Source organism: Danio rerio, chromosome 16 (genome assembly GCF_052040795.2).
Source record: "Danio rerio strain M-AB ecotype USA chromosome 16, GRCz13ab, whole genome shotgun sequence".
Classification (NCBI taxonomy): domain Eukaryota; kingdom Metazoa; phylum Chordata; class Actinopteri; order Cypriniformes; family Danionidae; genus Danio; species Danio rerio.
The window spans coordinates 53,472,522-53,496,529 of NC_141036.1; the positions used below are offsets into that span (position 1 = coordinate 53,472,522).

The following is a 24,008-nucleotide window of genomic DNA, read 5'->3' on the forward strand; positions in this document are numbered from 1 at the left end:
ATATACGATAATATAGATACTAGAGAGCATTTGATTGGTCAGTAGATTTGATAAGAAACTGAAGCATGAGGTGATGTCACAAAAAATGTTGCTCCATTTAGGCAGAAGTGACAAACTGTAAGCTTTGGATGTTTGTATCTTCTAAATGCCCATTTCTGTCACCGTTTTGGAGCATTCTAGCTTATAAATCTAGCTTATAGATCCTTAAAACTAACACACTAATTCTAGCATATAAACGAATGTATTTTAAATTCACATGACCTTAAAATGCTTAACTAGGTTAGGGTTAGGCTTGGGGTTAGGATAATTGTGGTTTGTTCTGTAGCCAATTGAGAAAAAAAAAAAAACAAACAAACAAGAAATATTTAGAAGAAAAACATATTTTATAAAATGGAGTGAAAAATTCACTGCTTTTCTAAACAACACTTGGGAGATTTCATTAAAAACCTCAAATTTAACTGTACAAGAATCTTGCTAGATATGTTGGGTCAAATACGGACAAACTCAAGGTTGGGATAATGTTTACAAATAGATTTAAACCACTTTATAACCCAAGGTTGGGTTTATCCAAATTTGACCCAACCTTGGGTTCCAACAACCCAGCATTTTTAGAGTGTAGTATTCAGCTTAAAGTGCAATTTAAAAGCCCCTGTGAAGTGTTTTGAAATGAGTTTTTTTTAATTCAATGACATAATCTTAACTAAAAGACAGTATGGAACAAAGTAGCTTCTCCCCTTTTTGAAAAAACAAAACAAAACAACCAATAGCATATAGTTTTAATCACAGCTCCACCAATGAAAAAGTTGAGATTAAGCTCATATAACAATAGCATCTTTTAGGGGTGGAACTTGTTAGATAGTAAAGAGCAGTTGATTGGTCAAAAGATTTGTTGAGAAACTAAAGCATGCAATTGTTAATCGGTCGTAAGTGACGAACTGCAACCTTTGGATGTTTATATCTTTTAAATGCCAATTCTGTCACTGTTTTGGAGCACACTAACTTATATTAAGACTAACACACTTATACTAACATTTTAAAAAACTTGCCATTTAGGTACCATTTAAGGGTAGGTAGCATTTATTGCTTAAAGAGCCCATATTATGGGTTTTTGAAAATTCCCCTCCATGTAGTGTGTAACACAGCTCTAAGTGAAGTGAAGTATCCAGCTAAGGCTTAAATCTGTAAGAGTACAGTGTTTAAAACGGTTGATTCATCTATAAAAGAGTCGACTCATAGTGCTTCAAATGAGTCGCCTTGATACCGATTCATTAGGTGTTTCGCCATGACGTACGATCGAAACCAAGTTATTCACGTGCACGCGCAAACCCGGGAGATTTCAAACCTGAGGCCCCGCCCTCTGACATAGAAACCCAGACACACACACAAACACACACCCACAAACACACACACACACAAACATGCCGGTCGATTGAAGTCACACTGCAGGTGGATATATTGAGTCTCTACCCAAAGATGAAACCTCAGCATAACCAAGCAGTTGGAAACTTCTGGAAACTACATGCTACAAAGAATACTTCATCTGCGTTTGTTAAAGGAAGGATCAGTAAAGAGTAACTTATTGATGGACGTCAGGATTTTTCTTCCTCCATTTCTCAAGTGTAAGTACGTGCGATTAAAGTTGCCTCGTTGACTCTAGCTTGCAAATGTATTTAGTTGTGATTTGTTACTTGTAACCGCGTGTACTGTATCAGGTTAACTGGCTATATTCTCTTATCGCGAGCAAAGTCAAGTTAAAAACGCGACGCGTGCTGCGTTAACGGAGCTCCGTGGACGAGGAGTAGTGTGTGTGTCTGTGTGTGCGCGCGCTGTCGTCTGGAGGTGTGTGTGTGTGTGTGCGCACGCGTTGTCGTCCGGTGCAGAGTTAAGTGCGTGTGTGTGTTTGTGCAATATGTGTGTGTGTGTGTGTCTGTGAAAAGAGCAGAGTGAGAAGCTAGGAGATCTCCTCAACTGCTTTTGGAGTTTTGTCCATAGTCTGTATTTACATTGACCCACTGGCAGCTAAACTCCACGCCTACACTATCGAGCGTGTATGAACTGTGATTACTTTTATATTGCTGATTAGCTGTATGGCATTTCACTCTCTGACTGAAGGCAGTCGACCAATCGCGACAGACTGTCATTGGTCCAATCAGCGCAGATTAGCTTCGCGCTAAGGAGGGGTTTGGGAACAAATGAATCACTGGAAGATTCATACAGGAGTCGCTGGGATAATTAGGTAAAAATAAATGCAGATTATAAGACCATGAAAGTGTTTTTTGACCTTGCATGCTTATTAGACTGTTGTTGGAGACCCAACAACCAAGATATGACCCTATTTCATGTATAATATGGGCTCTTTAACTAGGTTAGGGTTAGGGCTAGGACAAAAAAGCACTTTTTAAAGCACTTCACAGGACCTGTAAATTGCACCTTAAGCTGAATTCTACACTCTAAAAATGCTGGTTTGGGTCAAATATGGACAAACCCAACTGTTGCGTTGTAAAGTGAAGGTTAAATCTAATTGTAAACATTAACCCAACCTTGGGTATGTCCATATTTTAGCCTGCACTGGTTTGTTCTGTAGCCAAACAAACAAACAAAACAACAGATTATATGAAATTCAGTTAAAATTACATTGCTAAATATTACTTGGGACATTTTTTAAACAAAAAAAAATCTTTTAATTTTGCATTCAATACAAGAATCCAAACTAAATGCCACAAAACTCTTCTATGCCCTTTCAGGACCTGATTTTCATTAAAAAAACCTGCATGTATAGTGCTGCATGCTGATGTTGGAACAGACAGAAGTTTTTTTTTTTCTGTATTACCCAGGCAGTGAGTCTCCGTCCCGCTCCAGAGACCCGATGGCAGACATTCCCGTACAGTGGAGCCCACCAGTATGAAGCCAGAGTTGCAGGTAAAAATAGCTGTTGCTCCAAAGGTCGTCTGCGTCCCAATTTTCTTTCCATTAGGAGGAGTGGGCAGCTCGCCGCACGAAATGACTGCAGTGAAAGGCAATAGAGAACAGAATGAGTCGACACGCAACACACACACACAGCTTTGATTTACACCCCTGAAAACAAACAACACAATGAGGAAAATATCTGACCTGTGGATGGATAAGACTGTTTAGAAATGATTTATGGCTTCAGTAGTCAGAGCTGCGTTTGATCGATTTAGTATAGCTGCAGTCGTATAGGTTTACTGCAAAAGTAGATTTTCTCTTTTTTTCCAAAACAAATGATCTGGACTTTAAAAAAAAAAATGAATGTGCATTCTGTTATTGTGGAAAGCACAATGATGTTGAATTTTGAGTTTTGTTTACTGACAATTTTGATCATACTGTAGGTTTATGCTAACTTGTGACACTTCTGACATTTGTTTTAATGTTTTAAGCAGAAACTAGCACTAGAGATTTTACTAATTTTTAAATATATATTTACTGGAAAGAAAAAATAAAAAAATACATTAAAAAACTATAGAATTTTGTGTATTTTTATGTCATTGTTGTTTTTTTTTGTACTTGTGTATTTTTTTAACTTAATGTGTTTTGTTTAATTTTTTCCATCCAGAAAATAATACTTAGAGGTGGTCCACTACGACATCATATTTTAAGCTTTAGTTGATGTGTAATGTAGCTGTGTGAACATAAACAACATCTCTGAATGGAATATGCTAAAAATTTAATGCAAAGAGAGACATTGACTTTAACAGAGTAAGCTTAGTAAAGCCTACAGCGAACAAAGATTGGGGATTACAAAAAAAAACATCTGGGCTAGAGAAATGACAAACTTTTCAGGTTACGCACATTCACCAAGTGCACACATCCTGCGCAGCAAAGGGGTGTGGCCAGAGGCGCTGCAATGGTACAGCAGAGAAAGTCGTAAAATTTTGTAAAATGTTGTCTAAAATGTTGTAAAATGTTGTCTAAACGTGTCAGGGTTCTGCCACTCTGGTCTTGTAAATTCTTGTTTTGCATTTTATTTTATTTTTATTATTTAATAAATTCCCATTTTCCTGCACTTGAGTCCTCGCTCCTGTTTCCCCATTTCCCATCCACAATCCTGACAAAACGCTGCTATTTCCACAGAGCTCTTTCTGTTTCTGTATTTGGGCTTCCAAAGGACATGACACAAAGAGAAAAATGCTTAGTTTATTTAAATCATTTTCAAGAGAATTATAAAAAATATATAGCTAGCATTTGACAAAGAACAGCTTCTAGAATCTCTCCCTGTTCAGTGCTGAATTCGGCTAAACTCCTCCAACCGACGAAGCTGTGGATTTTGACCCACAACCTGTAAATACTTTTATTTGTAAACATTGATCTTTTACAGGCACAGTGTCTATCGTTAACAGTATGTTGTAGTGAGGACATAAACAAGGATGTAAGCAATGGGAAATGCTGTTTTGCACTGTTAGCAATTTAGCAACAGATCTTTTATCCGTCAAAAAGTTGTGAATATTCAACAGTGCATGAAGTGTCTCTTTAAGCAGCTGCTTTCAGAGTCTCTCTATGCAGCCACTGACCAATTAAAGCCTCTTAAAGGTGGGTCTTTCAGAGGAACTAGGAAATATGACAGTCTTGTTCATGTTAGATGAGTAGCTGTATATAATCAAAGTAAGATATATATAAAAAATAACATGATTTTCTAAAAGTGAAGGATGAGCACACATTGCTTTGCATCTTATAAACAAAACTGAGCCTTAAAAATACACTGTGGACCACCCCTTTAATAACTGTGGTCAATTATTTATGTATTTGTAAATGTTATTCGTGCTTAGGCACCGTTTGCAAAGGGTGGCCAAAAAGTGGTACGATACGGTTCGCTTTTAGTTAACTTTTGACACTGGAAAGGACCATAAAAGCGTACCGAACAGCACCGTAACACTCAGTGGAAACGGGTCATTATAGATCAGTGCTTGTACTGTATCTCTCAGGTTAAATCTTCAAGGGTTATTCACATATTGTGTCCAAAACAACGTTGAAAATGCGACACGTGCTTCTTTCTATACCGGCTTAAATGCGATTCTGAACTCGTGATCCTCTGCCGTTGTTCTTTGCTAAGGCCATCATCAGGTGTTCCTCACACTTGCGGGGCAGTCAGTTTTCAAAATAGTTCCACTTTTGCCACTGTGTGGATTAATACTGACTGTGAGTCGCTGTTATAACTTGGGATTACCGTTAAGAATAGAGTAATATGCTGGTGTTTAACTGCATTGCTTTGTTGTGTTCATGCATTGGGCTCTCACTAATTCTCTGCTGCTTCTATGGTGGGCATTTCTCTCCGTCTCTTGCTGAATGCAGTCAACCAATTACAACAGACTGGGTCAATCCGCAAACATTAGCATCGCGCTAAGGAGGGGTTTGGGAACAATTGAATCGCTGCACAAATCATATAGGAGTCATTGGAATAATTACATAAAATAAACGCATATTATAAGACAATGGAAGTGTTTTTTGACCTTGCAGACCCCCCAAAACCAACGTATGATCTTTTATAATACAAAATAGGGGCTCTTTAACACTTTCAATGTAACAAGCAAATGCCATCTTTATCAAACTCCTTTAAAAGTGTAACATCACTCTGTATTTTGATACGATAGGAAGCTACAGTTTCCGACTTATCATCTCAAAAAGCGTCTGTAAATATAGTGAGCAGGCGGATGTTTCAGCGGGGAGGAGATGAGAGATTTATTATATATACGTGACACATTGTTGCGGTGCGTTTTACTGGAGCAGGAAAACCACAGCGGCATCATCTTTTCATCTGTTTTGGACTTCTCATCATCTCGCCTCTGATTGTTGTTGTTTTTGGAAAATTGACACGGCGGTGAATCTCGCCGGGGTGCAGATCCTGTCAGACGCCATCAGTCATAAAGCGCCTCTAATGTTGAGATTGTGCCTCTCATATGGGAGCCATAAACACATTCATCACGCCCGTAGTTTACAGCAGACGCACAACACTGATAACCCAACCATCTGAACACTGCACCTGCTGATGATGATGAAAAACACACAACAGCATGTATTCAGTGCTATTTGCAAATCGCTTTTGGATTGCGTGTTAAAGAGGATATGTGGAAGAGAATTTACCTGGTCGGAATTGTTATTTTTGTTTTTGCAATATCCTATTTAGTCTTCAGTGCAAGTAAGATGCTTTCGGTGAACACAACCGATTCATTAGAGAAATAGGAGTCTATCATGGTTAGAAAAATACCAGCTCTCATATACATTTTCCCCGGTTTCTGTTTAATGAAAGAGCTTTTTTTTTAAACACATAGGAGAGAGCAGGGCACAAAGTAACACTTTTTGGTTTTGGCCAAATAATGAACATAGTATTGGGGTTAGAAAAACAAGTGAGCACTGGAAGTATGATTGCCGGACATATGGTTTCTGTGCAGTATTGCCAAAAGTGGCAGGAGTCAAAATGTTATCATGAGACCCCTAAACTCATGAGATCCTTGAGCCTGGGACTCCCTTCCGTTTGCAGGGCGACAGGGAAGTTTGAGCTCAGGTAGGTCCCCTGCTTGTTAATAGTAAATGTAAATTATGAATAACTATGAAGCGAAATATTGCTGAATAAGGCACTCGTCTATGGTGTTGATTTGGTATAGTCAGTTTACTTGTTATGTTATGTATATGTGTATATATATATATATATATATATATATATATATATATATATATATATATATATATATATATATATTAGGGATGTAACGGTATCAGAATTTCACGGTACGATAATACCTCGGTATGAATGGCACGTTAAGGTATTTATTGAAAAATTTACAGGAAAAACAAAACTAATGAAAAGATTAGAAAAAAAGTGCCAAAAGTGTTTATTTACCTTAGCACTGAATATATCATTGACATACAAATTAGCCATCTATCTGTAAGTTTCGAAACAGGAACTTCAATTTTTCAATTTTAATAACAAAAAACTATTAAACCATAAATAAAAATTTAAAAATTAAGTTTCAGTTTAGTATTGTTGAAAACTCATCACATTCAACATTTAATCATTCACTCACTTAAATAGAGATGGGTTTTTTTTAAGGAAAATTATCATATAAATATAATCTGGTAAAAGCTGGGATCTCTGGGCATTTACAATGTCCCCTGCAACAGAAAAAAAAACAAAAAACAAAAAAACTCTCATTTGGGACTGGGGTTTCTGGGACAGAGAGATATGATTTAGCCAAGTTTGACAGCAGTGGGTAACGTTGTGCATTGTCTTTCCACCACTTGAGAGGACAAGCCATGAGTGAGATAGAGGTCTCTTTACGGTACAAGTCAATGTCTGCATCAATCTAACAAGAGTGCTGTGTTCTGCAGTCCCCATGATTGTTTTTAGTCGAATTCCCCGACTTATATTTCACCACAGTCTGGCAGTGCCTGCATACTGTTTTTTTCTTTGTCTGTCACCTTTTCTCCTTTTTCGTATGTTTTTAGAAAGAAACCGAAATGCTTCCACACATCCGATTTAAAACCCGCTTTAGGTTCAATCATTTCCAGCTCTTTTTCTTCCCCGCTACTAGCAACACACTCCATTTCAGCATTACTGGATCTGTAGTGACAACAGACCGCAAAGGATGATGGCCACGCCTAGGCTGATGGGAATTGTAGTTCCCGCTACCTTCGTTCGATTCATTCGCCTAAGCAAACTTTTCTCAGAAATGTAGTTTTATTGAGTCACGCGCTTACGGTAATATTGAAAAAAATTACTATTGCGGTATGACGGTATTTACAATATTGTTACATCCCTAATATATATATATAAATATATATATATATATATATATATATATATATATATATATATATATATATATATATATATATATATATATATATATATATATATATTCATAACTATCAAGTTATGGAAGTCAGTTTAACATAAGTTCAATGGACTGATACAGTTATTTTGATTCAGCTTAAAAATTTAAGGCAACCAGGATTTTTTCACAGTGTACTAATATCAGTTTGCCTCCATCACGTGTCAACATTAAAAGCCTTTCTTCAGAATCTGCAGACTTTCTCCTGAAAACTAGTAAAGCTCTCCACAGACGGTGTGTCTAGTGAGACACCGCACAAGCTGCTAATCCTTCACACTTCAGGACACAATTGACAAAATCATTAGTCTCACAGTCTGCTTCGCTCTGACCTTAAAAAGTGGCCAGCCTAACAAGACCTGGGAATTGTGCGTGTCACGGTTTGCACAGCATTAATGTTCAGGTTGAGCCACATGATTAATTATATAAGTGATTAATCGCTGATTCTAACAGCCGCACAATCTTAATTAATAAATGCGTGCAATTTGCATGTTTATTAGACTTTTGAGGACTATAAAAGTGCATTCAAATCTTTGTTTGAACCAAAGAGTTCATCGTCATGATTTTATTTATTGATTTGTTTTTTTTATTATACAACTTCAGTCTTACTTTTTTATTAGTACTATTACCAATGACTTTCAAACTATTAGATAAACTGTACAAAATAAATAAATAAATAAATAAATAAATAAAATAAAATATCTGTAAAATTTATGGTAAAAAAATGGCAGCTGAGGGAATTTAACTATCCCAACACGTCTAGATTACTGTAACTCTCTTTTTTGGTATTTCTCAGTCTTCTCTCTCTCGTCTGCAGCTGGTACAAAATGCGGCTGCTAGACTACGCTATATGGCACCCACAAGTATTAGTCGGTAACTACAATTTTAGTTGCACTTTACTGGTTATCCATTTAATACATAACTGATTTGAAAATTGTATTATTCTTTTACAAATCTGTCAATAATCTTGCGCCTCAGTACCTTACAGACTTGCTTTGTCTGTATTTCTCCTCACAATCATTGAGATCTTATAATCTCAATTTACCCACCAAGCCCAAAACAAGCCCTAAAAATCAAGGTGATCCGAGCGTTTACTGTTCCTAAACTCTGGAACAGTCTACAAATTTACATTAGACTTTCCCCCTCCATTTCTGTGTCTAAATCGGTTTTAAAGAACTATCTATTTTCTCTCTCTTTTAATACTCACTGTTTTATTGCTTTTATTTGTTAAAAGGTTCTCTCATATTCTGCTTCTCTGTATTTAGCACTCATATGTACAAAACATCTTCTGTTGTGTTCAACAGAGGAAAGAAACTCAAACAAGTAAATAAAGTAAAGAGTAAGAAAATGATAACAGAATTTTTTTTAATTTGGGGTGAATTATCCCTTTAAAATTCCTTGTATAATTCATTAGCTGCATTGTAAAAAGACATACTTCAAAATTTAAAGTAACTTACTGACAACTTTGGTAAAATTTAAAACTACACTGTGAATAAATAAATTACAATTGTGCTGTATTTTTTATATTATAATTACAAATATTAACTTATACTGTACTTACAGGCAAACAAAATTGCCAGTAAGTTACTGTAAATTTTACACTAACTGCTAATTTATAATTTACAGTGTGCTTGTAAATTTACAATCTTACTGGTAACCAAAATTGCAGTAATGTACAGTAAATAGTACTGTGTTTTTTTTACAGTGTGACTGAAATCAACTTACTTTAAGTTAAATTAAAATAAAAATCAAAGTGAGAGAGAATCGTGATATCTATTTTAAACAAGTTAATAGTGACTAAGTTTTTCTAGAACTGCACAGAAATAATGATCAGGTTATAAATAAAGCTCATAACTCACCCTTGCACCGAGGTCGCTCATTCCTCCAGCTCCACGTCCCATTGGATGTACAGTGAATGTGGGCGGGGCCAAGCCGGTAGTATCCAGCATTGCAGGTAAAAGCGACTTTAGTGCCGTATTCGTAGCGTGAACCATTGACGATCCTCCATTTACCGTGATCCAGAGTGAAGGAGCCAATACTGGGACAAACCACCACTGAGGAAAAAAAAACAGTAGTGTCAAAAGTGTTTGTACATTTACAGCTTTACATGATCATTGAAAACGTTGAAGTGGGTATGAGTTGTTGATTAAATCGGAATAAAAAAGTACCAAAAAATTAAACAAACTAAAACAAATTTAAATATTACAGACATACGGATAAAATAACAATATAATAATGTCACGCCTGGGCTCAATCAAGAAGGCAAGGATCGCAGGAGTTCATGTAGACTTATTAACACTCACTAGGAAGGGCAAAGGAAACACAGGAGACTCAGGAACTACATAGTTGCCGACAAACATCTACTATGAATACTGGACAATGACAAACCAAACTAAGGGGTATAAATACACAGGACATGATGACTATAATGATACACAGGTGGAGGACAAAGGAGCACATGGGGAAGGTAACATGATGAAAACAAACACAGGGAAGACAGGACCTGACAAATAATAATAATAAACAGAGATACATGCAAGAGCATTACTAAATAAATTAAATAAAAAAATATTAAATTAAAAGTAAAAGTATTATATTTAATAATATAATTTTTTTTAAAAAGTAACAAAAATTAAACAAACTAAAACAAGTTTAAATACTACAGATATAATTCTATAATAATGCTAATAATAATAATAATAATAATAATAATAAACAAAAATACATACAAGATAATTACTAAATAAAAATAAAATAAAATGAAGATTTAATTAAAAATAAAACTATTATATTCAATATAAAAAATTCAAAAATAGCAAAAATTAAACAAACTAAAAATAAGGTTAAATACTACAGATATAATTATATAAATAATAATGCAAATTCTTATGCTAATAATAATAATAATAATAATAATAATAATAATAATAATAATAATAATAATAATACCAATAAACCAAAATACATACAATAGAATAATTGAATTAATTAAATAAAATAAAGATTAAATTCAAAATAAAGCTGATTCATTTATAAATATAAGCTTAAAAAGTACCAAAAATTAAATAAACTAACAAATTCAAATGCTGCAGACATATTTAAATAATAATAATAATAATAATAATAATAATAATAATATTAGTAAAAAAATAATAATAACAATAAACAAAAACCAGCAACCAAACACCCCCCCCCCCCCACTCTAACCCTCATTTTGCGACAAACCCATCCAAACCCAGTTTGCGACCTCTTCTATCCAGAGAGGTCATGTTTTGATCCTCGATTGGTCTTACAGTCAAGTGATGCGATTTTGCATGTCAGAGTTCACCAAGCTCAAACTTTCCAACGCATCGATCTGCGAAACTTGACGCACAACCTTGCATTTCCGGTCTGACGCATTTATGTGCGTATGAATGAAAGTCTATGGGGAGAAAAAGTCCAGTGTGACCGCAGGTTAAGTGTGTTGGAGTTGGGTTGGAACTAAACTATGCAGGGCTGCGGCCCTTCAGGAACTGAGTTTGACACCCCTGAATTAAACCAATCAAAACTAAAAAAACTGTCTGAATATTTAAATACCGGTATGATCAGCTAAGCTTTCTCATGGCACCACTGTATACAATACAGATCTGCCTTGAAGCTAGCGAACACAAGCTAAACTATCCCCCATTATTGATTCTATGGAGGTGTTTAACATTAACCCAAGTGAGCAGATCGATATAATCACTTAAACCCTAATTTATAATGATAATAGCGAGCTGTGTGTTATCTCTCACCTGTGCAGCGGGGGATTTTATTATGGCTGCTCCAGGTGCCGTCGGCCTGGCACACGGTGCTGGTCACTTCTTTGGAGGACAAGCGGAAACCGTCATTGCAGAAATAAGTGGCTCGAGTCCCTGCAGAATAATCCGCAGCCAGAACACCTCCGTTCACTGGAGCCACTGGCATCCCGCAAGACACGGCTAAAACACACACAAACACAAACACAAACAGTCAATCATCAAAACCTAAACTTAAAGAAGGTGAAGTACATCTTCAACATCAAAGTCAAAATTATTCGCTCTCCTGTGAGTTATTTTTTATCTTTTGCAAATATTTCCCAAATGATGTTTAACAGAGTAAGAAATTTTCACAGTATTGCTTATAATATTTTTTTTCCTATAGAAATTCTTAATTGTTTTATTTTGACTAAAATGAAAGCAGTTTTTTCATTTTTTTTTAAAAACCATTTTAAGGTCCATATTATTAGCCACCTTAAGCAATATTTGTCTACAGAACAAAGCACTGTTATACAATGACTGTATAACTGTATGACAAAAAAAAAAAAAAAAAAAAAAATATATATATATATATATATATATATATATATATATATATATATATATATAAATATATATATATATACACAAGAAGACTAATAATTCAGACTTCAACTGTATAATTCAGACTTCAAATGCTGATTCATCCAGTAATTAAACAGTATATAATAATAATAATAATAATATTGATAATAATAATAATAAAATAATAATAATAATAATGATGATGATGATGATGATGATAATAATAATAATAATATTAATAATAATAATAATAATAATAATAAACAATACATACAAGATGATAACTAAATAGATAAAATAAAATTAAGATTAAATAAAAAATCAGAAAATAAAAATAAGCAAAAAAGATTACTTAAAAAGTACAAAAAATAATAATTTGATTAATGTAAATTAAAACTATACAGACATGTACAGACACAAATAACAAAAACGCACAGCAAAATAACCCAAAAGATAACTAACTACATTCATTAGTCTTCATTTTCATGATTCTGCTACTTATAAAACATTTAATAGCAACCAAATTTTTTTTGTATAAACTGTCATACATTTTTTTTTCACAAATGCTGATTCATCTAGTAATTAAACATATATATATATATATATATATATATATATATATATATATATATATATATATATATATATATATATATATATATATATATATATATATATATATATATATATATAATGTTTATCAATTCTGAATCATGCATATTTCTGGATTGATTAAATTGTTAAGCTGGCCAAATTTACATTAAAAGTAATTTTTGTGCCCTTTTATACACCAGGCGCAATAAGGCACAAGACGATTTTCAGACCAGTGCAACCCTAATTTTCACGTTTTGCAGCACGTTGTTTAAATAGCAAATCTATATGTGCCATGGGCGTGCTTGTCTATAAAGGAGGTGTGTTAAGGTGCACTGTTGGTGCATTCTATTTTTAAGAACTGAAGTAGACCGCGCCATTAACCAACTGAAAGCTGCTCTAAAGCCGGGATCACCAATCTCAGTCCTGGAGGGCCAGTGTCCCTGCAGGGTTTAACTGCAACTCGCCTCAACACACCTGCCTGGATGTTTCAAGTATACAAAGTAAGACCTTGATTAGCTTGTTCATGTGTGTTTGATTAGGGCTGGAGCTAAAGTCTGCAGGACACCGGCCCTCCAGGAACAAGTTTGGTGACCACTGCTCTAAACTCTAGTACAAATCACGTTAGCCATGCCCTCTTACACATTACTTAATACACACAGGATGTACAGCAATACACAAATATCTTTACATATGAAAAAATTTAAAATATTAAAATGTTGCAAAAATGTTCTGGATAAATATAAAAACCACTGCCTCCATGTCTCATCTTGGGAAGCTTTTTCATTTTTGTATTTGCATTTGTATAAAGTTATTAATATTAGTGGTATTTTTATATTTGTTTTAATAAAAAAAAAACAAGTTTAGATTTGTCCATTGGTCAGGTTTTGAAGACGTCTGCATGACCACATGGGGCATATAAGAAAAGGACGTGTGTTTGCATATAACTCAGTATTTGAGCACACTTCATTATTATTGTTTATTGATTCATTTGAAATTAGAACTGAATTTAGAAATAGTTTAGAAACAAATCGTGCTTAACAAACTAAATTAAATATGTCAGCTAATGGATGTCTTCAGTCAAGTGTGCACAATGCCGTTTCCTTATACACGAAAGCAAAGAAGTAAAGAGTAAAGGCAAAGAGTAAGAAAAAGTAAAGAGGCCAAACGGAGGAGGCTTGTTCTTTTTCCTCGCTGCAGATGGTCTGTTTAACTGTTTTCTTGCTAGTGAAGCACTCAGTTTTTTCACTTACAAAGTTTGCTATGTATATAGCAAACGCGCTGTGCTGTAACACAACTGACTTTTAAAGGGAATGGGAGATGAGACTCTGATTGGTTTAATGCATGTTGTGCTGAAAACTCACAAGAACTCATAAAGAGAATAAGCACAACCCTGTTAGACCATGTGCCATGGTGCAGAGTGTTTCTTTCCATTTTTAAAATAGCAAAAGTGGATTCAGTCATGTCCTTAATGCTTTTGCACCATGTGGTTTAGACTTTGAGCTTAGATCGTTAAAACGAAGCCCCAAAATTTAAATTACATTAAAATTACTTAAACGGATTTATCACTGAAAAATCCTAATTTTATCACTATTTATTATTCCTCAAGTGGTTTCAAAGCTTTTTTAGTTTCTTTCTTCAGCTGAAAACAAAAGTAGCTATTTTGATGAAAGCTGGAAACCTGTCACCATTGACTTCCATAGTAAGAAAAACAAAAACACCATAGTATGGGGGAGGGGGACCTAATTGTTATATTTTCAATCAAAATAAATGTGTATAAACACTAACATAACTAACATAACTTATTAGATTAAGTTAGAACTTATTAGACAACATGAAGGAATTGTGTGAAACCCTGCATTTTTACAATGTAAAAGTTCATTTTTAGATGCTAGAGACTTTTCCTGAAAGTTATTCTTATTTTTTGATGTTAGTATAAGTGTGTTACTCTTAAAGGCATAGTTCACACAGAAAATTTATTTGATCATTCTTTATTATCCATTGACTTTTTTTTAATTCTGTTTAACACAAAAAGAAGATATTTTGAAGAATGTTCTAAACCTGTAACCATTGACTTCCACAGTAGGAAAAACAAATTCTATGGAAATCAATGGAGACAGGTTTCCAACATTATTCAGAATATCTTCTTTTGTGCTCAACGGAATAAAGAAACTCAAACTAGTTTGGAACAAGTCAATGGTAAATAAACAATGACAGAATTTGAATTTTTGTGTGAACTATCCCTTTAAGATTTTTTTTTAAAAGTGGAAGAGCTTATGTCCTGCACTGTGCTCATGTTTCATAACTTTAATTATACACTTTACCTGCATTTACCATGCTTTATATAGATGCCAAAAAAGTTTTGTACATTTAACTTTGATACAAACTCCAATATATAGGTCCAATTTATAACAGAATTGCTGTTCCATCTGCAAAAGAAATTCCGATACAGATGCTTGCATTTACAATGGCAGTTTGTTCATATCCGTTTCCTTGTTAACCTATCCAGAAAAGCCAATTACAGCAGTAATTGGACTAAAGCATTGATGCACACACACCTTCTGTGGCTGGTTTCGCAGCAGATGAGGGCAGGTGAGGTCAATGGCATCGATTCAATTCCCACTGAGTGAACACTTTCTCTACAGAGAGCATGTGCAAAAAAAATACTTATTTTTTTAATTAATTATTTTTTTAAAAACCTCTATTAAGAGTGCCAGTTTAATCCCTTTAATTAGTTAGATCCTCCTCATGTACAAAAAGGGGCATCATTTAGGAGGAAAAACAACTGCACAAACATCAGTAAGTTCAAGAAAGCCTGAGTTGCTGTTGTGCTTTTTTTTTTTGCATACTTCCTTTGTGAAGTCTGTAATAAAGGTGGTTCAGAGTGGAAAAGGTTTGCAAAGTTTCATAGTCCAGATAAATTGAGTTTTTTTTGTCTCTGAATAGAAAGATACTTATTTTCAGACTTATTTCCCAGCACAAACTAGTAGGATGAAAATAGGTTTGCAACAAATTTGTATGATGCCAGTCTAAGCTCATGCATCATCTGCTATGACCCTCAAACACTGAAAGAGTTGCTTAAAGTAATAGTACACCAAAAATTGAAAATATCCTGTTAGTTTACTCAGCCTCAGGTCATCCAAGTTGTAGGAGACAAGATTAAAGAAGATTTTTAGCTAAATTCGTGGTCCTTGGGGATTCATATAATGGCAGTGAATGGTGACAGGTTTTTTATATTAACAATAAACACATACAACTATTGCAAATAATGTTCAATTTCTTCCACAGAGCGATCGACTTCCCAAGACTTCAGTGTGTCATTAGGAACCATTGCTATTGATTTGGACTCATTTGTATGTGTTTATTTTTAATCTAAAAAAACCTGCCATCACTCACTGCCATTATATGAATCACCAAGAACCAAAGATTTACATATATATATAAAAAAAAAAACATCTTAAACCTTCTACTGAAAAGAAAAAAAACATCACCTACATCTTGGATAACCTGCAAGAGAGTGAACTAACAGGACATTTTGCTTTTTGGGGTGAACTATCACTTAAAATTTCTATGGTAAAATTGATGCCAATGTAGGGTGAGTTGATTTATTATAATAGTATTTAAATTACTTTTCTAGTTTTTCTGAAATACCATTTAATTAGGCAAGTCATTTAATAACTACACTAAATATTACTTAAAATCCACACACATATACATATTGTAGCGAGTATACCGATGCCACGTGTGTGTTTTCCCTCTGCCTCTCTACAACATATATATATATATATATATATATATATATATATATATATATATATATATATATATATATATATATACACATACAATAAAAATTATTTATTAATTAGTCAAACAGAAACTTTTTTTTTTATTTTAAAATTAGAAAGGACACCACATTTCATTTATATTGCATAGTGAAATTGTTTTTTATTTTTTTTATTCTTTTTTAGGCCTGTGCATGTGAAAAAACCCTGCATTCTTTAGTTCTGTCAGATTCTAAAATTGGTTAAGCAAAATATATGAAAAGCAGTTCATTTCATTTCTCACTCAAATGATTTGTTCATATCATTGGTACTAAAAATATTCTGCATAATACACTCACTGGCCACTTTATTAGGTACACCTGTCCAAGTGCTTGTTAACACAAAATTTCGAATCGGCCAATCACGTGGCAGCAACTCAATGCATTTAGGCATGTAGATCTGCTGGATGGACATCCTTTTAAAGGCAAAAGGAGGTCCAATCCAGTACTAGTAAGGTGTACCTAATAAAGTGGCCGGTGAGTGTATATTTGTATAATAACACACAATTACTACTCTAAATTTATTTATACAGAGCTGTTAAATGTATGTACATTATGCCAAGAACATTATAAGTAACTGTATCTAAATGATGATAATGATAATGATGATAAACTGCAAATTAATTACTCTTCTTTCTTTCTTTTGCAGAAAACAAACTTAATTGCAAGTAAAATAATGAAGTACTTTGTCACTAATTACACCCAACACTGATGCCACTGTTAATTTCATGATCATGTGCTACAGAAGCCTAGATTATGGAGCTAAATATAGAAACTAACATACACTGTAGGATGAAAAAAAAAAATCATGTTTTGCATTGATTTAAACTCATTTCATATATCAATGACAAACACTAAAATATTTACTCATTTGCCCTTTTAAATAATTATTTTAGCTCTTAAATTGCATTGTTTTAATTATGTAGAAAATCAAATTATAATTAGTGAAGCTAATTAACAAAATGGCTGAGCTAGTTCACACATTTACACAAGGGTTATTATTTTTAATGCCTTAAACACATGTACATTAGTTTATAAAATTAAAAGGCATTGCAGTATTTGTGACCTCATCAAGTCAAGCATTGAACAAAACGTCTAAAAATGCTCATGTGTGAGCAAACAAGACTGTAATTAGCTAAAAAAAGTAATTAAACAGATGGTAAAGGTGCTGGAGTTTGCTCAAAGCCACATCAATACAGCAACGGAACATAATAGGGTCTCCAATTACTGAGTGCTGCAATCCTGATCGAATAAATCAACAATCCAAGACAAAGGGGCTCGTATTAATGTTAATAAAAGCTATGCAGAAAGCATTCAACAGAATTAATTAGCAGAAAATAAAGAGAGGATTGATCAAGGATGTCGGAGTCTAACACAGCCTGTGCCTGCAGGATCAGTTCAATATCAGGAACAATCCTAATCAACACAAACACATCACATCTGAAGAAGAATACCTGAATTAAATGTTTTAATTATGCAAGTCTTTGATACGGTACTTGCTAATGAATGTCAACCAAAATCAAGAATGCTGGGGATATAAGTGTGTTGAGGAAAATTAATCATCAAAAGTTGAACAGAAATGTCTAATCTGGGTGAACTATTCCTTTATTACTCACTTTCATGTTGTGAACACCTTTTTAATTTGATAGATATTTTATTATGATCTAACAATTACCACTCCACAGTTTCAGAATCTTAATATTTAAGAAATATGATTGAACAATATTTTATTTTTTGTCTTTGTTTGTTTCTAGAAGTATTTAGATTTTTGATATACAGACAGATTTTTGCCCAGACAGCACTTCTGTTGTTGATATTTTCTCTGATTTGTTCTTGTATATTATATAAAGAAAAAAAAAAACATATACGGTATGTATGCATTTGTTTATTTTCTCATAATATACCTGCAAAAAGCACAGACACATAAGACTAATAATAACAGAAGTGCTGCCAATAGAATTATAGACAGAGAGACAGACAGACAGACAGACAGACAGACAGACAGACAGACAGACAGACAGACAGACAGACAGACAGACAGAAAGAAGGATAGACAGAACAATGACAGAACAATAGAACAAAAGATAGATGGATGGATGAATGGAATGATAGCACAATGGATGGATGGATGGATGGATGGATGGATGGATGGATGGATGGATGGATGGATGGATGAATGAATGGATGGAATGATAGCACAATAGATGGACGAATGGACAGATGAATGAATGAACGGATGGCTGAATGGATGGATGGATAACAACCGATGGATGGATGGAATGATACCACAATAGATGGAAGGATGGATGGATGAATGGATGGATGAATGTATTGATGGATGGATGGATGGATGAATGAATGAATGGAATGATAGCACAATAGATGGATGGATTGAACAACAGATGGATGGATGCATGAATTGATAGCACAATGGATGGATGGATAGATGGATGGATGGATGGATGGATGGATGAATGGATGGATGGATGGAATGATAGCACAATAGATGGATGGATATAAGGATGGATTGAATGATAGCACAATAGATGGATGGATTGAACAACAGATGGATGGATGCATGAATTGATAGCACAATGGATGGATGGATAGATGGATGGATGGATGGATGGATGGATGGATGGATGGATGGAATGATAGCACAATAGATGGACGAATGGACAGATGAATGAATGGATGGATGGCTGGCTGGATGGATGGATGGATGGATAACAACAGATGGATGGATGGAATGATACCACAATAGATGGATGGATGGATGGATGGATGGATGGATGGTTGGATGGATAAATTGATAGCACAATAGATGGATGGATGGATGGATGGATGGATGGATGGATGAATGGATGAATGTATTGATGGATGGATGGATGGCTGGAATGATAGCACATTGGATGGATGGATAGAACAATAAATGGATGGATGGGCAGACGGATGGATGGATGGATGGATGGATGGATGGATGGATGGATGGAATGAAAGCACAATAGATGGATAGAAGGATGGATGGAATGATGGCACAATGGATGGATGGACGGACGGACAGATGGATGGATGAATGCATAGAATAATAGCGCATTGGATTGATGGATGGATGGAATGATACCACAATAGATGGATGGATGGATGGATGGATGGATGGATGGAGAGATGGATGGATGGATGGTTGGATGGATAGAATGATAGCACAAAGGATGGATGGATAGAGTGACAGATGGATGGATGGGCAGACGGATGGTGGATGAATGGATGGAATAATAGCACAAAAGATAGATGGATAGATGGATGGCACAATGGATGGATGGACCGAACGACAGATAGATGATTGATGGATGGATGGATGGATGGATGGATGGATGGATGGATGAAATGATAGCACAATATAGAGATGGATTGAGGGATGGAAATGTAGATAGATAGTTTGATAGAACAATATACAGTATAGAACGACAGACAGACAGACAGACAGACAGACAGACAGACAGACAGACAGACAGACAGACAGACAGACAGACAGACAGACAGACAGACAGACAGACAGACAGACAGACAGACAGACAGACAGACAGACAGACAGATAGATAGATAGATAGATAGATAGATAGATAGATAGATAGATAGATAGATAGATAGATAGATAGATAGATAGATAGATAGATAGATAGATCACCTTGACATGCAGGCACAGAAGAGTCCCAGGCCAGAAAGCCGATCTCTGTCCTCTTGCAGACGGCCATGTTTTTCCCGATAAGTCTGAATCCGCGGTCGCAGGCCCAGCGAACCACACTGTTCACATGACCACCCGTCTGGCTGAGCACAAAGCCATGCTGAGGAGAGTCTGGAGTGCTGCAGTACATGGCTGAAGACCAAAGCATGCTTCATTACACACACACACGCTATACTATAACATCCATACTTCAACAATACACTGCACTAGTGTAGCTTAACATAGTTTCACTACACTTTAACGTGTTAGTGCAACTAACCAAACAATAACTAATATGGATTATTATTATGTTGGCTTTCTCACTGTTATACTATTTAGATGTATGGTTATTATTAACCCTGCAACAGTTCTGTCTGCTTCTTGAATCTTTAGCTGATAGCCATGTGATATTCTGCAAATAATAGCACTTGTACCGCATCTTCACCCTTGTGTATTACTCCGCCCACATACAATAACAAGCAGAGGACACTCTACACTTTGACAAATATTGCAGCTGTTGGATAACATAATATACTTTTAATTCTGCAGCACAGACGCGTCATTAAATCCTTTCCAGTGAAATAATGAACTTTCTAAACCTAAAAAAATGTTTGTGCTTCATGCGCATCCCACAACAAGCGACAGATACAAAACAACACTTACTCTACCGTTCGGACTGAAACTAGATGATTTCTGTCAATTTTTCACGCTTTAATCAGTTATTTAACTATCACTCAGATAATATTTTACTTTATTAGTATATTATTATTATTATTATTATCATTATTATTTTAAATCTGGTTCATTTTCAATTTAATCAGATTTTTTCAGTTTTACTTTTTAATTTCACATTTATTTATTTTTTTATATTAGATTTATTTATTCAGTTATTTGAAATATGATATTAAATTTTATTATTATTTTCTGCATTATTAAATAATTTTTGGTTCATTTTAAATTTTATCAGATTTTGTCATTTTCATTTTTTTATTTCATTTTTAATTTAATTTATTTACTTATTTAGTTAGTTAGTTAGTTAGATATATTAGATAATTATATTACATTTCATATTATTTTCTTTATTATTATACATTTTTCTGGTTCATTTTAAATTTAATCAGATTTTGTAATTTATTTATTTTTTTATTTCACATTTATTTGATAATTTTTATTTTAATTTTTAAATCATTTTATTTTTATTTATTCATTCATTCATTTTCTTGTCGGCTTAGTCCCTTTTATTAATCCGGGGTCGCCACAGCGGAATGAACCGCCAACTTATCCAGCAAGTTTTTACGCAGCGGATGCCCATCCAGCCGCAACCCATCTCTGGGAAACATCCACACACACATTCACACACACACTCATACACTACGGAAAGTTTAGCCTACCCAATTCACCTGTACCGCATGTCTTTGGACTGTGGGGAAAACCGGAGCAACTGGAGGAAACCCACACGAAGGCAGGGAGAACTTGCAAACTCCACACAGAAACGCCAACTGAGCCGAGGTTCGAACCAAATTATTATTATTATTTATTTCACATTTATTTTTTATTATATATATATATATACATATATATACATATATATATATATATATATATATATATATATATATATATATATATATATATATATATATATATATATATATATATATATATATATATATATATATATATATATTTTTTTTTATTTATTATTATTATTTTTTTAAAGTATATTAATTTATGTTTATTATCATTACTATCATTCATTAATTTTTTGGTCCCATTATTAATCCGTTCTCGCCACAGCGGAATGAACTGCCAACTTTTCCAGCACATGTTTTACGCAGCGGATGCCCTTCCAGCTGCAACCCATCTCTGGGAAAATTATTATTATTATTATTATTATTATTATTATTATTATTATTATTATTATTATTATTTTCTGGTTAATTTCAAATATAATCAGATTTTGTCGTTTTCATGTTTTATTTCACATTTATTTATTTATTTGTTTATTAATTCATTTATAAAACATTTTTCTTTTTTTATTACACTTTACTTCAATCAAGACACATTTTTATTTATAAGTAAAAACTAGCCAAAATAGATTCATGGTTTCAGTTTTCAGCATTTAGTTTGATAGTGTTGTTGGTTTACTTGTTTGCTCAAGCGAGTATTTTTATGCACATTTGGACTATTTTTTTTGCATCTTGGTGTTTCCATCTATCATTTTGTTTATGCATTGCCTCCTGAATTTGCATAAAACTGTGTAGATGGAAACCTGGTTATTGTGAGAGTTTAGTTTTACCTATACTGTATGTTGCATAAACAGGATGTAAAAAACAGTCCTAAAATGTGACGTCTAACACACATATTTGTCAAATATGCAGTAAAATCTGATTAAAGGTTTCATTATTAATGTATCAGTTACATTTGTTGCAAACAAATACAGACATTTGGACACAAAGACGTGGACAGATGAGACATACAGTGGACTTGGAGACGTGTGTCATGAGCGGGACAGACAAAAGGTGACGAGAGACACACACAGAACTGAAAGAGTTACCGATGCGGGATACATACTTTGATACTCACCCACGTAAGTGATACGAAAGCCCTTTTTGTTGGTGCCATGATCAGACGACCAGCGCAGGAACAGCTGGTGACCCGTGGTGGTGATGTTGAAGGGCACGCTGAGATCTCCACTCAACACCGCCAGACTCTGACTGTAGATGTTAGGACCTTTAAAAATAAATGAATGAATGAATAAATAACCACAATTTACAACAATAGCAATACTATTTTATTCCTTTTAAAAATATATAAAAAGTTTTTAATATTGTTTATGACAATATATAAAATAAATAAATAAATAAATAAATAAATAAATAGATGAATAGATAAATAAATAAATAAATAAATAAATAAATAAATAAATAAATACACTCTATTATCCCTTTTAGAAATTTAAAAGTAAAAAATTATTAGAAAAAATATTTCTAATGAAAATCAAGAAATAAAACTTAACCTGGATTAAACTTTAACAACAAACAAACAAACAAACAAACAAACAAACAAACAAACAAACAAACAAACAAACAAACAAACAAACAAACAAACAAACAAACAAACAAACAAACAAACTATTAAATAAATAAATTACAGCAATTTATAAAACTAACTAAACTATTTTATAATTTAATATTATTTTAAAAAGTTCTAATAAAAATCAAGAAATAAAACTAAAACTGTTTAAATAAATAAACAAATACATTAAAAACATAAAATAAATAAATAAATAAATAAACAATTTATCCTTTTTAGAAAAAATATATTTTTAATGAAAATCTTAAACAAATTACCTAAATGGTTTTAAACTGTACATAAATAAACAAAACAATCCAACAAATAAATACATTACAGCAATTTATCCTTTAAAAAAATAAAAGTATTTTTATTATTATTATTTAGATATTATATTTATATTTAATTTTTTATGAAAATCTTCAAAAAATAAACTTGGTCTTTAAATGAACATAAACAAAATAATAACTAACTAAATAATTAAAATAATTTACAGCAATTTAAACAACAAAACTATTTTATCCTTTTTTTAAATATAGATGTAAAATATTATTATGTATTTGTTTCTACTGTAAATTAAAAAAATAAAACTGAAACTGTAAACAAACAAACAA

At 33.4% G+C, this 24,008-nt stretch overlaps 1 protein-coding gene across 3 annotated transcripts in view; it reads right to left on the bottom strand.

The window, feature by feature from the left end:
• csmd3a (CUB and Sushi multiple domains 3a) overlaps positions 1 to 24,008 on the bottom strand; it is a 647,261-nt gene that overhangs the window by 151,482 nt on the left and 471,771 nt on the right. For 2 of the 3 annotated variants that reach the window (XM_087287879.1, XM_087287880.1), the window contains 5 exons: positions 22,906 to 23,052; positions 20,284 to 20,472; positions 11,615 to 11,800; positions 9,701 to 9,895; positions 2,831 to 3,004 (listed from right to left, as the gene is read on the bottom strand). In XM_087287879.1, coding sequence (XP_087144005.1) covers positions 2,831 to 3,004; positions 9,701 to 9,895; positions 11,615 to 11,800; positions 20,284 to 20,472; positions 22,906 to 23,052 — 891 coding nt within the window. Of the gene's footprint in view, positions 1 to 2,830; positions 3,005 to 9,700; positions 9,896 to 11,614; positions 11,801 to 20,283; positions 20,473 to 22,893; positions 23,053 to 24,008 lie in introns of all 3 variants that reach the window. The other variant, XM_087287878.1, reaches the window with a different exon arrangement.